The following is a 13,788-nucleotide window of genomic DNA, read 5'->3' as shown; positions in this document are numbered from 1 at the left end:
AAAAAAAAGATGAGCTCCCAGGAGGTGACACTGGAGCTGGGCCGTGAAGGACACACAGAGAGTCTGCCAAGTGGGAAAGCAATGGCAAGGCTACATTCCAGGTGGACAGAACAGTATGTGCAGGGGGAAGAAATGGGGACCGATCGGTCAGATTAAGAAACAGGGTGCTCAGTGTGGCTCAGTGCTAGGTGTAGGGGGAGGGACATGGCCCCTGCTCCTCAGTAGGCACACGATGACACTGCAACCAATCACAGATTCATGCTCCCCTCCCGCTGCGCCCACCATAGCCGGCTTGATCACTGCTGGGCTTGGAAGCTGACCCACGTTTAAATGCAGCAAGCTGCCTCCTTTCACCTTGGAGTGGGATACAAGGTAGCCCTGCTTTGGGCCTTGGTTTCCTCCCCTAGAAAATGGAGATGAAAGTTCCTTCCTTAAAGCGTTGCTGTTAAGTTTTCTATCAGTATCCATCATGAAGCCTGGCAGAATTCCCTCCACAAGTGTTTGCTGGATCAAGGAAGAAGAGCAAGCTACCCTTGACCGGGCAACCTCAGCACCATCTGCCCCCATCAGCCAGTGGCTGGAACTGGAACATGGTAATGAAGTCCATTCACTCAACGTGTATTTATTCTGGTGTCAAGCTGATGAACAGTTGGTGATGACTTAGAGAAGGGTACTAGCCCCAGAGAGTTTGTGATTTTCTTGTGGGAGCCTTTTTTACCGGTGGGGAGCAATGTACAGCCCAGAATCTGGGATCCCCAGCAGCCCATCATCACTCCCTGGGGATAAGACTACTTTCTAGAACATTCCATTCTCTTCCAGGCCTTTGCTCTTGCTATGTCCTCTACAGTCTCTAGCTTATTACCTATCTGCCACTCAGTTTGGGAACTCCTTAAGAATAGAACCAGGGGCAGGACGCAGTGACTCACGCCTGTAATCCCAGCACTTTGGGAGGCCAACATGGGCGGATCACTTGACCTCAGGAGTTCAAGACGACGAGCCTGGGCAACATGGTGAAACCAGGTCTCCACTAAAATTACAACAACAACAAAACAGCCGGACATGGTGGCACATATCTGTATCCAGCCACTCAGGAGGCTGAGGTAGGAGGATCACCTGAGCCTGGGAGGCAGAAGTTGCAGTGAGTCATGCCACCTTACTCTAGCCTCGGCAACAGAGTGAGAAAAAAAAAGAATGGAACTTGGGTCATACCGTGTCTGCAGCCAGAGTGGCCAGAGGAGGGAACAGCACATACAAATTGCAAAACAAAGAAAACCTGCCACTTTTCAATTTAGCTTTTACGCAAAGCTGGCTCTGTGTGTATCTGTTGTGCCAGACCAGTGTTCATCCTTAGCCATTATCAAACCCCTGGAGAGTGCTGGAACATCAGAGATCTGAGAGGTGAAAACAGCATCCCCCAAAACCCTCCACTCCAAACCCACAGGGCTGTTGAGGAAAGACCTCTGAAGTCAGGCAGACTGAGTTCAAATCTTGACTCTCCTAACAGAGTCATGACCTCTCAGCTTGGCCAGCGCCTGGGCTCAGAGTCCAGCACAGAGAAGGATTTCTCATGTCTCCACCCCTCACCCTCCCTATCCCACTGCTGGGGGTCTCACAACCCACAAGAGACCTCCCTTTCCCAGGAAGCCATGGATGAGGTGTTAAGATTCAGGACCTCTCCCCCAACACTCAGATGCCAGATGGCCCTGGCCACACTGTATAACTTGCAAAAACCGTGGCCTTTTTTTTTTTTTTGAGATGGAGTCTCACTCTGTCACCCAGGCTGGGGTGCAGTGGTGTGATCTCAGCTCACTGCAAGCTCCGCCTCCCGGGTTCACGCCATTCTCCTGCCTTAGCCTCCCGAGTAAGCTGGGACTACAGGCGTCTGCCACCATGCCTGGCTGATTTTTTGTATTTTTAGTAGAGACGGGATTTCACTGTGTTAGCCAGGATGGTCTCGATCTCCTGACCTTGTGATCCGCCCGCCTCGGCCTCCCAAAGTGCTGGGATTACAGGCGTAAGCCACCGCACCCGGCCAAACCGTGGCCTTTTGACCCATGTCAGTGTGCCGGCATAGCGCTCCAGCCCCCGGGGTTGGCCTGTGGCAGGTTCTCAATCTATATTGGCAGAGGGAGGGCACATGGCTACTGCCACTCAGAGGCAGGGTATTCCTGGCAAGAGGAGGGTTCCAGGGCCAACAGAATCCAGACGTTGCTCCGTCTTGTCCTCTTCCTACAGCATCCCACGTGGGTTCCTGAGGTGCAGGGAAGCAGGGGACGCAGGGCTTTCCAACTGCTTAGTATACAGCACAAACCTGGGTGGGAGGGGTTTACCTAATCCATGACAGCTCCCTTTGTTTTGTTGTGTTTCTTACTCATTTAAACAAATTTTGGGGCATTAAAAGAAAGAACCTCAAGGCTGGACGCGGTGGCTCATACCTGTAATCCCAGCACTCTGGTAGGCCGAGGCGGGCGGATTGGTTAAGGCCAGGAGTTTGAGACCAGTCTGGCCAACACAACAAAAACCTTGTCTCTACTGAAAATACAAAAACTGGGGCCGGGCGCGGTGGCTCACTCCTGCAGTTCCAGCACTTTGGGAGGCCAAGGCATGCAGATCACAAGGTCAAGAGATCGAGACCACCCTGGCTAACACGGTGAAACCCCGTTTCTACTAAAAATTTAAAAAAATAATAAAAAAAATTAGCCCGGCATGGTGGCGCACACCTGTAGTCCCAGCTACTGGGGAGGCTGAGGCAGGAGAATGGCGTGAACCCGGGAGGCGGAGCTTGCAGTGAGCTGAGATAGTGTCACCGCACTCCAGCCCGGGTGACAGAGCAAGAGTCCGTCTCAAAAAAAAAAAGTACAAAAATTAGTGGGACGTGGTGGCACATGCCTATAATCCCAGCTACTTGGGAGGCTGAGGCACGAGAATATAATCACTTTAACCTGGAAGGCAGAGGTTGTAGTGAGCAGATATCGCACCACTGCATTCCAGTCTGGGCGACAGAGCAAGGCACTCTCAAAAAAAAGAAAAAAAGACAGCCTTGGCAGCAGTAAGAAAGAATGAAGCTCAAGAAATTGCAGACTGCTATAACATTGCCACATGACAGGAGGCGCCTGAGGTCAGAGGGCAGGTGCCCAGCCTAGCATACAAACAAAAGCCAGGGTTGGGACTAGAGTTGTCTGGTTTCCTAGCCTGGCATTTTACCCTCTGACCGGTTCCATCCTGCCAAGTCTTTTAAGAAAGAAGAATGATGGACTAACAGCCCGAAGCCTGACCTTAGGGTGACCTCAAGCATTAAGTGCTCCTGAAGCCACTTCCTTTAAGCCTTCCAGTGATGTCAAGACCCTAGCATGACTGAAGCTCCGGACACCCCTGGTGGCCCTCGTGTCCCTCGAGGCAGAAGGCACTCGCCAGTCTTGAAAGTAGAACTGAGAGGAGAGAGCTGGTGCATTTATCAGCAGCACCAGCGAGCTGAGGCACCCTGCCAGGGGCTGCTCAGACATTCTGATTTAACCACCATGAACAAGCTTTTTGGGAGAGATTGCTCCCTTTTCACAGATGAGAAATGAGAGGGAGGGAAAAGCGCAGAACGAGGGGCTCTAGGCTTCAGAGAAGCTTCCAATTGGGGGTCTCTGATGCCAAATTCTGCGCCTTTCCTGCTCAGGTCCTCCCCTTGTTTCCGGGTACTGGTCTCTGAAGGAAACAAGGTTTCTACCTGGTGCTTTCTATGTAGGTCAAATTCCATAACAGCAGCTCTCTGAGCCTTGCCCACTCTGAGCCGAGACAGCACGGGCACAAGCTCAGAAAACTTTGGGCCACTTTGCTGCATTTGCTGTAAGCCAAAGTTGGCAAACTATGGCAGCTAAGAATGAGTTTTACATTTTTAAGTGGCTGGAGAGAAAAAAAAGACAACGACTAATATTTTGTGATATGTAAGAATTATATTAAATTCACATTTCAGTGACCATGAATAAAATTTTATTGGAACACAGCCATACTCATTTGTCTACGGCTGCTTTTGTACTGCAACAGCAAAGCTGAGTGGCAGGCTGAGAACTACATGTCCCACAAAGCTGACAATATTTACGCTATATCTGGCCCTTTAGAAAAAAGTTGATCGGCCTCTGATTTAAGCCCCAAGTCCCCTGACCTGTGCCCAGCATTCTCAAAGCCTTCCAGGCAAAACCACATCCTCCCTAAATAACCAAAAAGGTATGCATCCTATAATGGAATGTTAAATGTAAACGATTGGCTTCTTGGCTGTGTGCGGGCGTGGGGTCAGGATCTGGACCCTGGGGAAACTGACATCCCTGAGAAGATACACATTTGGTGGTTAGATGGGCAATAATTCAAGTAAGAGAACACTAATTTGGTGGGCACATGCAAAGTTCACTGTCACTCTCAGCAGACACGTTTAACTCCCAGCTCCTCCACTTGTGTGACCTTAACAAAGTCCTTTCCTGGTTGGGCACAGTGGCTCATGCCTGTAATCCCAGCACTTTGGGAGGCCAAGGTGGGCGGATCACCTGAGGTCAGGAGTTCAAGATCAGCCTGACCAACATGGTGAAACCCTGTGTCTACTAAAAACACGAAAAATTAGCTGGGCATGAGGGGTGCGCGCCTGTAGTCCCAGCTACTCAGGAGGCTGAGGCAGGAGAATCACTTGAACCCGGGAGGTGGAGGCTGCAGTGAACCGAGATCGCACCATTGCATTCCAGCTTGGGCAACAAGAGTGAAACGCCGTCTCAAAAAAAAAAAAAAAAAAAGTCTTTTCCTCTAAGCTTCAGTTATTTCTCCATAAGAGAGGATTTTCTATGAATAAATGATATTGCCAAGGAAAGATTATGCCCGAATACATGCTCCCAATACTATTCTAGTCAATGGAAATTCAGTGGTAAAACCATACTAAATCCCTGCCTATGGAATTTGATAGTTTAGTTGAAGGCTGGGGCAGAAAATAAATACATGTAATACATCAGGTGGTGAGTGGTATGAAGAAGGTGATGGGGGTGCTATTTCTTAATCATGGTGGGACATGCCTGGAATGAAATATTATGCAGCTGTTGGAAAGAATGAAACACATCTGTGTTATGAAGAGTACCAGGGTAGATTGTTCAGGGGGAAAAAAAGCAATAAGTTGTACATATTGTGTAAGGAACAGGGAGTTGGTGAACTTGTATAGTAGCACTTGGTTGTATGTGCAGAGAGAAACACTGCCAGTATTTACCTCTAAGGGTTGGGTTGGTGAACAGAATGGGTTGCAAAGAACTATGTAGAAAGTGGGATCCAACTACACAAATGTTGTATTTATAGGCATGTATCTACACAGGCACAAAGAGAAGTCTTTAGGGTAAACACCAAACTGTCAAAACTAGAAGACATTCTTTCATTTATTATGCTTCTCTGTAGTTGGCTCTATAACTTCTGAAATTTTTTTTAATCCAATTTTTTTTCCAGTCACATCCAAGAACTTTATTGGACACAGCTTGGATGCCAGGACCTGGCAGGCCCCACACACTGCCCGCTAGGCCCTGGACTGTCTAGGGCTGGAGCGAGCGTAGTTCATCCAAGGAAGTGTCAGACCACATGGTAACTCCACAATGCAACACTGTGGTTAGAGACTTTGTATAGCTGGGAGACGGAGGGCTGCCCCACAGATGTATGAACAGGTCCAATCTTCCATAAATAAACCTAGAGTGGAGTGGAAAGTGACACTGGAATTCATCCTTACACACAGAGCACCCGAGATGGGTGGTGGCATCCTCACTGGTCAGGGGGCCAGGATAGGTGGCAAGGGGGCCCAGATGTCCACAGCATGGAGCAGGCAGGGGCAAGGATGGGGTCAACAGATGATGGGCATTTGCACTAGGACACTGCATTCACAAGACCAACTACTGAAGGGACATGTGTGTCAGGCTGTTCATTCTGGAACGAGGACGGGTGATCTTTATACTGTATTCTGTTGCTGGTGGGCTCAAAGGTTACTTTGTGGAGAGAATGAGGGCAATGAGACCATACAGTGAAGATGAGGTCAGGATCAGGCCCACAGATAGCCCGGGCTTCTGGGCAGCACTGCATCCCCCACAGTGCTGATGGCACAGCTGGCTGCCAGGCCACTCAGGCCCACACTCAGGCTAGCGCTTGGCTGGAGGAGATTCCTGTATAGGCTGATGCAGTCAATGAGCGAGTTGGGAATAAGGACTTCCACCACCAGGCTGTAGATGGTGATGATGCCAGCCATGACCGCTGGGACACTGGACTTCATGATCAGCTCCAGCCGCATGAGGGCCAGGGCCACAGTGCAGTGCCACTCTAGGCTGTGCCACAGACAGCACACAGGGTTGTGGGATGGAGGCAAGGCGGGCCCAGAGCCGACTCTGTTTACCTGGGGCCAGAATCCTGCACAGCTGTGAGGGCCACACCCAAGTTATCACACACAGCAGGGAGCCGAAGAAGGCACCCAGCTAGGGGAAGGAAGTCCTCAAGAAGAACTGCCGTAGCTGGGTGCTCAAGGAGCCCAGGGTAGTTGTTTGTTTCTTTCCTCGAACTGGGCCCCCCAGCCCAAGAGAGTCCACCTCGCTTATGGCTAGCTGGCCTGTCTGGGCTCCTACTGTGCTATGAAACCCTATCTGTGCTGCTCAGCACTCCCTAAGCCTGCTGCACAGACCACATGCTCCCCTGGAGCCTCAGTGCCACTGACCCAGACAGCTAGGGCTCATCCCCAGTACAGCTGAGGACACAAGCTCCAGCAAGAAGTGTGGCTGGCCTAAGGTCAAATGGTAGAGCTGTTTCTGATGGAGCCCTTTCCTCCCCACTCCCAAATGCCAGGGCAGGGGGAGATATAGGCAGACTTCCTGTCCAGCAGAGGCCTCAGTAGCCAAAAGCTCCATCAGCTGAGGCCTGGCAAGAGCTCTCTCCCATTCCAGGGTGCACAGGCCCCAGGGAGGCAAGTCAGTGTGGTCACAAAGAGAGGAGATGATGCCTTCTTTCTGCCCAGGTTGAAGGCCTGGGAGCCCTGCTCAGTTACTGCAAAACCCTAATGTTTATGCATCAGCTATTGCCAGGCCTGGTGGCTGGAAGACAGAGTCTCAGGCTCCAGTCCACCCCTCCTGTGGAGGGAGGTAACAATTGGAGGCTTGTTTGGGTGGCCAGAGCTGGGCCTGCAGGCCTGGACACAGCCTCTCTTGAGTCCATGAGTCCAGTCAGGAGGCCTCCCAGCCTCCGCCATCATGGGGATGTCAGTTACCAGACTGAGTGAGCGGCTTTATCACCTCTATGCCCAGGAGTGAGGTGGGGGAAGGGGTGAGGTTTCAGGCCCCAAGCCAACACTGCACACTTTCCTCTTTGTTCCAGGCCTCCCCAGCTCTGCCAGTCTTAGGGAAGCGGGGAGCTGGATGCCTGTACCCTTGGTACTGGAGCAGAGCTCTGGGCCGACACCTCGTGACCAGGAGGCACTGGGCAAAGCTGAGCTCCTTGAAGTCACAAGCTGATTACAGGGGATTTGAGGCTGGTCCAGCTCCGGGGCAAATAGGGTCGAATCCCTGGATGGCTCGGTACTAGACAAAGATCATCTTGGGGCTGTTTACATCATTCGTACACCCAGACTGGCCATACAAAGGGTCTTTCCACTTCAAATAGCCACTGCCCTAATTTAGGGCATGGGGCCAGTCTCACCACATCCACCGGGGGTAGCCAAGTCTCTGTTTATTGAGAAGGAAACCAAGGCTCCAAGGAAAGCCACTTCTTCAAGGTCAGAGTTTAGTGGTAACACCTAGTGTTTCGTTTCCATTTACAGTAGAGTTTCAGTTGTCAAGTTACGTCTAATCCAACTTTCAGGCTCCTATGGCACGCAGAAAGAACATGGGCAAGTCCTGTGTCTGGGGATTCCTGCTCATTTGGGGGTGGGTGGAGGATGGCACAGACAGGCGTGTGGAGAAGAAAGCATCTTTTTTTTTTTTTTTTTTTGAGGCGGAGTCTCGCTCTGTCGCCCGGACTGGAGTTCAGTGGCCGGATCTCAGCTCACTGCAAGCTCTGCCTCTCGGGTTTATGCCATTCTCCTGCCTCAGCCTCCGGAGTAGCTGGGACTACAGGCGCCCGCCACCTCGCCCGGCTAGTTTTTTGTATTTTTAGTAGAGACGGGGTTTCACCGTGTTAGCCAGGATGGTCTCGATCTCCTGACCTCGTGATCCGCCCGTCTCGGCCTCCCAAAGTGCTGGGATTACAGGCTTGAGCCACCGCGCCCGGCCGAAAGCATCTTTTAAGAAAAACACAGCTAGGCCAGGCGTGGTGGCTCATACCTATAATCCTAGCACTTCGGGAGGCCGAGGTGGGTGGATCACCTGAGATCTGGAGTTGGAGACCCGTTTGACCAACAGGGAGAAACCCCATCTCTACCAAAAAAATTACAAAAAAATTAGACGGGCATGGTGGCACATGCCTGTAATCCCAGCCACTCGGGAGGCTGAGGCAGGAGAATCACTAGAACCTGGCAGGCGAAGATTGTGGTGAGCCGAGATTGTGCCATTGCACTCCAGCCTGGGCAACAAGAGCGAAACTCAGTCTCAAAAAACAAAAAAACAAAAAACAAACAAAACAAGCAAACAAAAAAAAAACCAAAACAAAAACACAGCTCCGTAGAACGCCTGAAATCTTTTGTGATAGCCTTATCTCAGACAAATCTCTTCCCTTCTCTGGACTCAGTTTCCCCATTTGTCAAATGGAGGGCTGGGCCATGGCTGGAAGGCCCCTCCTGCTCTGGGTTCCTTCCACCCTCTAATGTCATCCTGGAAAGGCTGGCAGCATGTCTTGGGGTGGGAGGCTCAGTGTGTGATCTTCGCAAAGTCATTTTTTATTGGACCATGAGGTCATTGTAACTTGTATCACAGGGCAGTTGTGAGGGCCCTAGGAGTTACTGGACATGAATGTCCCTTTCAAACTATCCCAAGGGTGATCCAAATTCAGAAAGGCAGGCAGGCAGCCTAAGGCAAAAAGGCAAAGCAAAGAAGCCCAAAGCAGCGCAGGGCACTCACATGAGCGGACCCTCCCTGGCCTGGCACTCTCACCCATGTGCCATCCCTACTCACTTCCTGACAAGCCCGTATTAGGAAGAATGGGTTAGTGGGAGCTTTAATGATTTAACTGACTTAATACCCACGGGCCAGCATCCTGACTCCCCAAAAGCTCATACTGCCAGAATGCCAGCTTTTAGATAAAGGCCAAGGCCCAGGTACAGGTCACCCACGGCCCAGGTAAGTGAAATGCATCACGGGAGTCCAAGGAAGCAAGAAATATTCATGGAGCATCTATGGGGACAGAGACATACATTCTTTTCTGAATACCTAGACACTGTAATGATGAAAACTGGGCAACTGAGGCAAGCTGGGAGTCAAAACCACATACGCAAACACCTATGCTCAGCCGGGTGTGGTAGCTAACGCCTATAATCCCAGCACTTTGGGAGGCCGAGGCGCGCAGATCACCTGAGCTCAGGAGTTCGAGACCAGCCTGGGCAACATCGCGAAACCCTGTCTCTACCAAAAATACAAAAATTTTGCTGGGCATGGTGACGTGCGTCTGTGGTTCCAGCTACTCAAGAGGTTGAGGTGACGGAATCACTTGAGCCTGGGAGGTAGAGGTTACAGTAAGCCGAGATCATGTCATTGCACTCCTGCCTGGGTGACAGAGTGAGACCTCGTCTCAAAAAGGACAAAAAACAAAAAACTATGTTCTCTGCACCACAGAGGGGCTGAGGATGCCTGTGGACTTCTGATTTTTCCTTTTCTGGAAGGTAGAGACTGGCCAGAAAAGTGACGAGTGATGGGCATAGGCAAGGCTAGTTACAAGTTCTTCACGAAGGGTAGGGTGAGACATCTGGGGCAGGGTTCACCCTTGCGTGCTGGTGCTGCCCAGGAGGGATTGTGGGCGAACCCCTGGCTTGGAGGCAAGGTGATTCCATCTGTCCCCTACTTCCTATTTGGTTAAGCTCATTACTATGAGTTACAGAGGAGCACAATGGAACACGGGGAAGTTAGTTAAGTCAGTTCCCATTTTCTAGGAGACAAAGAGGAACATAGCAGAACCAAGGCTTTGGAGCCAGGCACACCTGATTTTCAGATCTTGTGTGAAAGGCAAGCGATAGGACCTCTCCAGGCCTCAGTTTAACATCGTGCACAAAAAGGCTGTGCTTGCAGGTCAACTCAGCAGTCTCCAAAGGGAAGGGCTTTATTCCAGAATGTATATGGAATGATCTACACAAGATTTGGAGGGGAAATGACCACAACTGCCGTCTTGTATCTATTTGTCTTTTGAAATTTCTTTTTTTTTTGAGACGGAGTCTCGCTCTGTCGCCCAGGCTGGAGTGCAGTGGCCGGATCTCAGCTCACTGCAAGCTCCGTCTCCCGGGTTCACGCCATTCTCCTGCCTCAGCCTCCCGAGTAGCTGGGACTACAGGCACCCGCCATCTCACCTGGCTAGTTTTTTGTATTTTAGTAGAGGCGGGGTTTCACCGTGTTAGCCAGGATGGTCTCCATCTCCTGACCTTGTGATCCGCCCGTCTCGGCCTCCCAAAGTGCTGGGATTACAGGCTTGAGCCACCGCGCCCAGCCTGAAATTTCTATTTTATGAAAGCATATAATCTGTTAGTATCAAGTGCATGTGCATGAATTTAAAAATACATATATACCACTGTGAAAGAAGTGTTCCAACATTAATTACTGACGAGGTAGACAGTGGAAAATTTGGAGAGCACTCCATGAAGAGCACCCATTTGCTACACTATTTAGAAGCAGCTGGCACAAGGAGCCACCTTTGAAGGTAAGCAAACTCTCTCCCTTTTGCCTAAAATTCAAGAAATGCTGTGGTGAAGAGAGACAGTGGAGACAGAAATGAAATTAAATCTGATGGGCCTGGGTTCAAATTCAGTTCAACCACTTACTAGCTGTGTGACTTTAGCAAACTTATTTCCCTTCTCTGAGTTCCAGGCTGGTGAGTAACCAGCAGGGCATGGTCCGTGACACTGAAAAGTAGTTTGGCTAAGAACCTGTTGATTTTCTCCTCCACTTTCCTGTCTCCACGTAGAATATTCACTCATTCACTCAACAAATAAATGCCCATGTCTGGCATAGCATGCTGAATAGATAGTTCCTTCCCTAGAGGAAGTGACAAAAGTGATCTCTATCCTTCAGATGGAAAAACTGAGGCCCAGACGTGGCCTGCAAGAGCCCTGAGATATTTGGACTTCCTTGCCACTAGCTAAAAGAGCTTCTCGCTGAACTTTCGTTTAATTATATCTCACCCTTATGGCTCACCTAGGATTCTGGGAGCCTTCCCCGGGAACTTCCTTGGGGTCTCACCTTAAGCGAGGGCGCGGGAAGGGTGAAGCAAGTCGTCTGGACTCATGGATTCAACAGGTGTGGGGCGGAAGGCCTTTTCCCGCCGAGGGTACGGCCCAGCGTCACCCCTCTCAGTCCCACCCGGACACCTCCACAGCCAGTAGGAAGGGCAGTTCAGAATTCAGTGCTACCCCCGCGTCCCAGCTAAGAAAACAAGGGCCACCCAGATGCCCTCCCAGCTGAGATGGAAAAATCCAAGTATAATAAAGAGGGAGCGTTTCAAAAGAAAAAGGGGACTTGAAAATATTGTAGACTGGGGGAGGAAGGGAGGGTGGAAAGAAACAATGCCCTACACACAGGAGGGGTTCCACAAACATTTGTTGAAAAGAAATCGCTCTGAGGAAGTTAGAAAGATGCCCTGCAGGACAAGCCCATCTACACATGAAAAAAGAAATCCTATCTAGGCAGTTGTTGGTCCCCAGAGTCCCCATCCCTCATTCTCCAACCCCTTGGTGTGCGCGCCTCCCGCTCGACTTCAGCCTGGGGCTCTTTCCCGGTTCCCGGGTGCCCCGTCCCTCCGGTTGCGCTCCCCGCCCGCCGAGGGTAAACCTGCCTCCGCGGAACACATCTCCGCGAGACTGGGCCAAAGCTTTGGGGCCTATACTCCTCGGAAAGGAGAGCCTCCGAGACCGGAGGTTCATCTCAACCCCCGCGTTAGAGCCCGGGCCTGGAGAGAAGTACCCTCCCCTCGGCCTCGGCACCAGGGGGACGGGCGGGAGGAGTAGGGTAGGCGGGTGGGACGTCTCGCACCAGGCCGCCCACCTACTGGGGCGCCCGGGTTAGGGGAACCGGCGGAGAGCGGGGGCGGGTCTTGCCTCCTCCGCGCGCCGGGGCCGGGGCTGGGCCGGGGGCTCGGCCCGCTCAGCCAATGGGCGCCGCGCTCGGGCTCCCTCCCCCGCACCGGGAGGGGCCGACGCTGGGCTACCGCCGCCGAGGTCGTGTGCGACGTGCTGCGCCCGGGCCCTGTGTCCCCAGCACCAGCAGGGCCGCGTGGACGGCGCAGCGCCCCCGGAAACAAGCCGCGTGCTAGGTGCCGGCGCCAACTACGCACGCGGCGCCCTCCGGCCCGCTAGATCCGGAGCCCATTCCCACTGCGGCGCGCGGCCCGGCGGGGCACTGCGCTCGGGACCCGCACCCAGCCAGGCTCGGAGAGGCGCGCGGCCCGCCCCAGGCGCACAGCGCGGCGGGGCGGCGGGGGAGGCCCTGGCCGGCAGAAGGCGGGCAGGAGTCCGCGCCTTTGTTCCTGGCGGGAGGGCCCGCGGGCGCGCGACTCACCTTGCTGCTGGGCTCCATGGCAGCGCTGCGCTGGTGGCTCTGGCTGCGCCGGGTACGCGGGTGGCGGCGGGCGTGCGAGCGGCTCTCTCCGGCTCAGGCTCGTGCTCCGGTCCGGGGACTCCGACTGCGACTCTGACTCCGACTCCCGTCGCTTGGTCTCCAGCTCCCTGGCGCGCTCACTCGGGAGCCCGCGACTAGCGACCGGCAGGCTCGCTGGTGCTACCTCTTGCCTCTTGCGGGAGAGCGCGCGGACTGTAGCGTTTATAGGACCCCGGCCATTGGCTGGCGACGCCGGTGTGTCAGGGGTGTGTGGGCAGGACCTCGGGGCGGGGCTTGGGGCCCAGCCTGTCCCGGGTGGTGCTCCGCGGGGAGGGGGTGAGGGGAGGGGCCGGGGCTGGGGCCCCCCTAACCACTGCCTAGTTCAGGCTGCCGATCGGTCCTCTCTGTGCGTTGGGACCGCGGAGCGCGTTCGCTGTGTGACTCAGGGCAAGTGTGCGCACCTCTCTGAGCCTCCGCGGCCTTCTCTAGCAAAATGGTGGAGCCGGTACCCGGCTGTAAGGCAAGCTGGGATGCGCGGAGTAGCGGGTGGAAAGCTGGACTGGAGTTCTCCCTCGGCCGCTGGGTGACTTCGGTGCACTAGGGATAGTAACAGTACCACCTCGTGGGGTTATAGAAAGACCAAGTGAGTTAATATTTGTGAAGTGTTTAGAACAGCGTCTACTGCGTGCAAAGTAGTATTTATTTGTTAGAGAGACTCCAGGAGGTCTTGCCCAGTGATTGACTTTTCCCTTCCCTGTCTCCACCCCCCACGTTCCCGTTTGTGAGCCAAGCCTTGCTTTTGCACTGGCCGGGCTCTGCCTAGAAATGCATACCCGTCTCAAACCTGGGCTTTAAAATCACCTCCTCTGGGACGCCTTCCTCTACTTCTCACAGTTCAGGTGAGTCTATGGTGACCTATAAGTGTGTAAAATATGAAAGGCAGGCTAACTGACTGACGTTAAGGACATAATAGACCTTGGTTTTAAACCAGCTCAACTGTATACTGGCCCGGCCGCGATCCTAGGCGAATTCCTGGCCAATGAGGCTGTTTTCGTTTTTTTTTTTTTTTTTTTTTTTTTTTTTT

The 13,788-nt window shown here is 52.7% G+C and overlaps 1 protein-coding gene across 1 annotated transcript in view; it reads right to left on the bottom strand.

Annotated features, from left to right (window-relative positions):
- The window catches only part of SLC2A1 (solute carrier family 2 member 1), a 33,721-nt gene extending 20,122 nt beyond the window's left edge, over window positions 1-13,599 (bottom strand). Inside the window, exon 1 of the mRNA XM_023221346.3 lies at window positions 12,666-13,599. Within this exon, the coding sequence (XP_023077114.1) occupies window positions 12,666-12,683 (18 nt within the window). The 5' untranslated portion in view covers window positions 12,684-13,599. The remainder of the gene's footprint in view (window positions 1-12,665) is intronic.
- Between the last annotated feature and the right edge of the window lie 189 nt (window positions 13,600-13,788).

Source organism: Piliocolobus tephrosceles, chromosome 1 (genome assembly GCF_002776525.5).
Source record: "Piliocolobus tephrosceles isolate RC106 chromosome 1, ASM277652v3, whole genome shotgun sequence".
NCBI lineage: Eukaryota > Metazoa > Chordata > Mammalia > Primates > Cercopithecidae > Piliocolobus > Piliocolobus tephrosceles.
The sequence above is the reverse complement of the archived record's forward strand: the minus strand, read 5'-3'. Positions and strand labels throughout refer to the sequence as shown.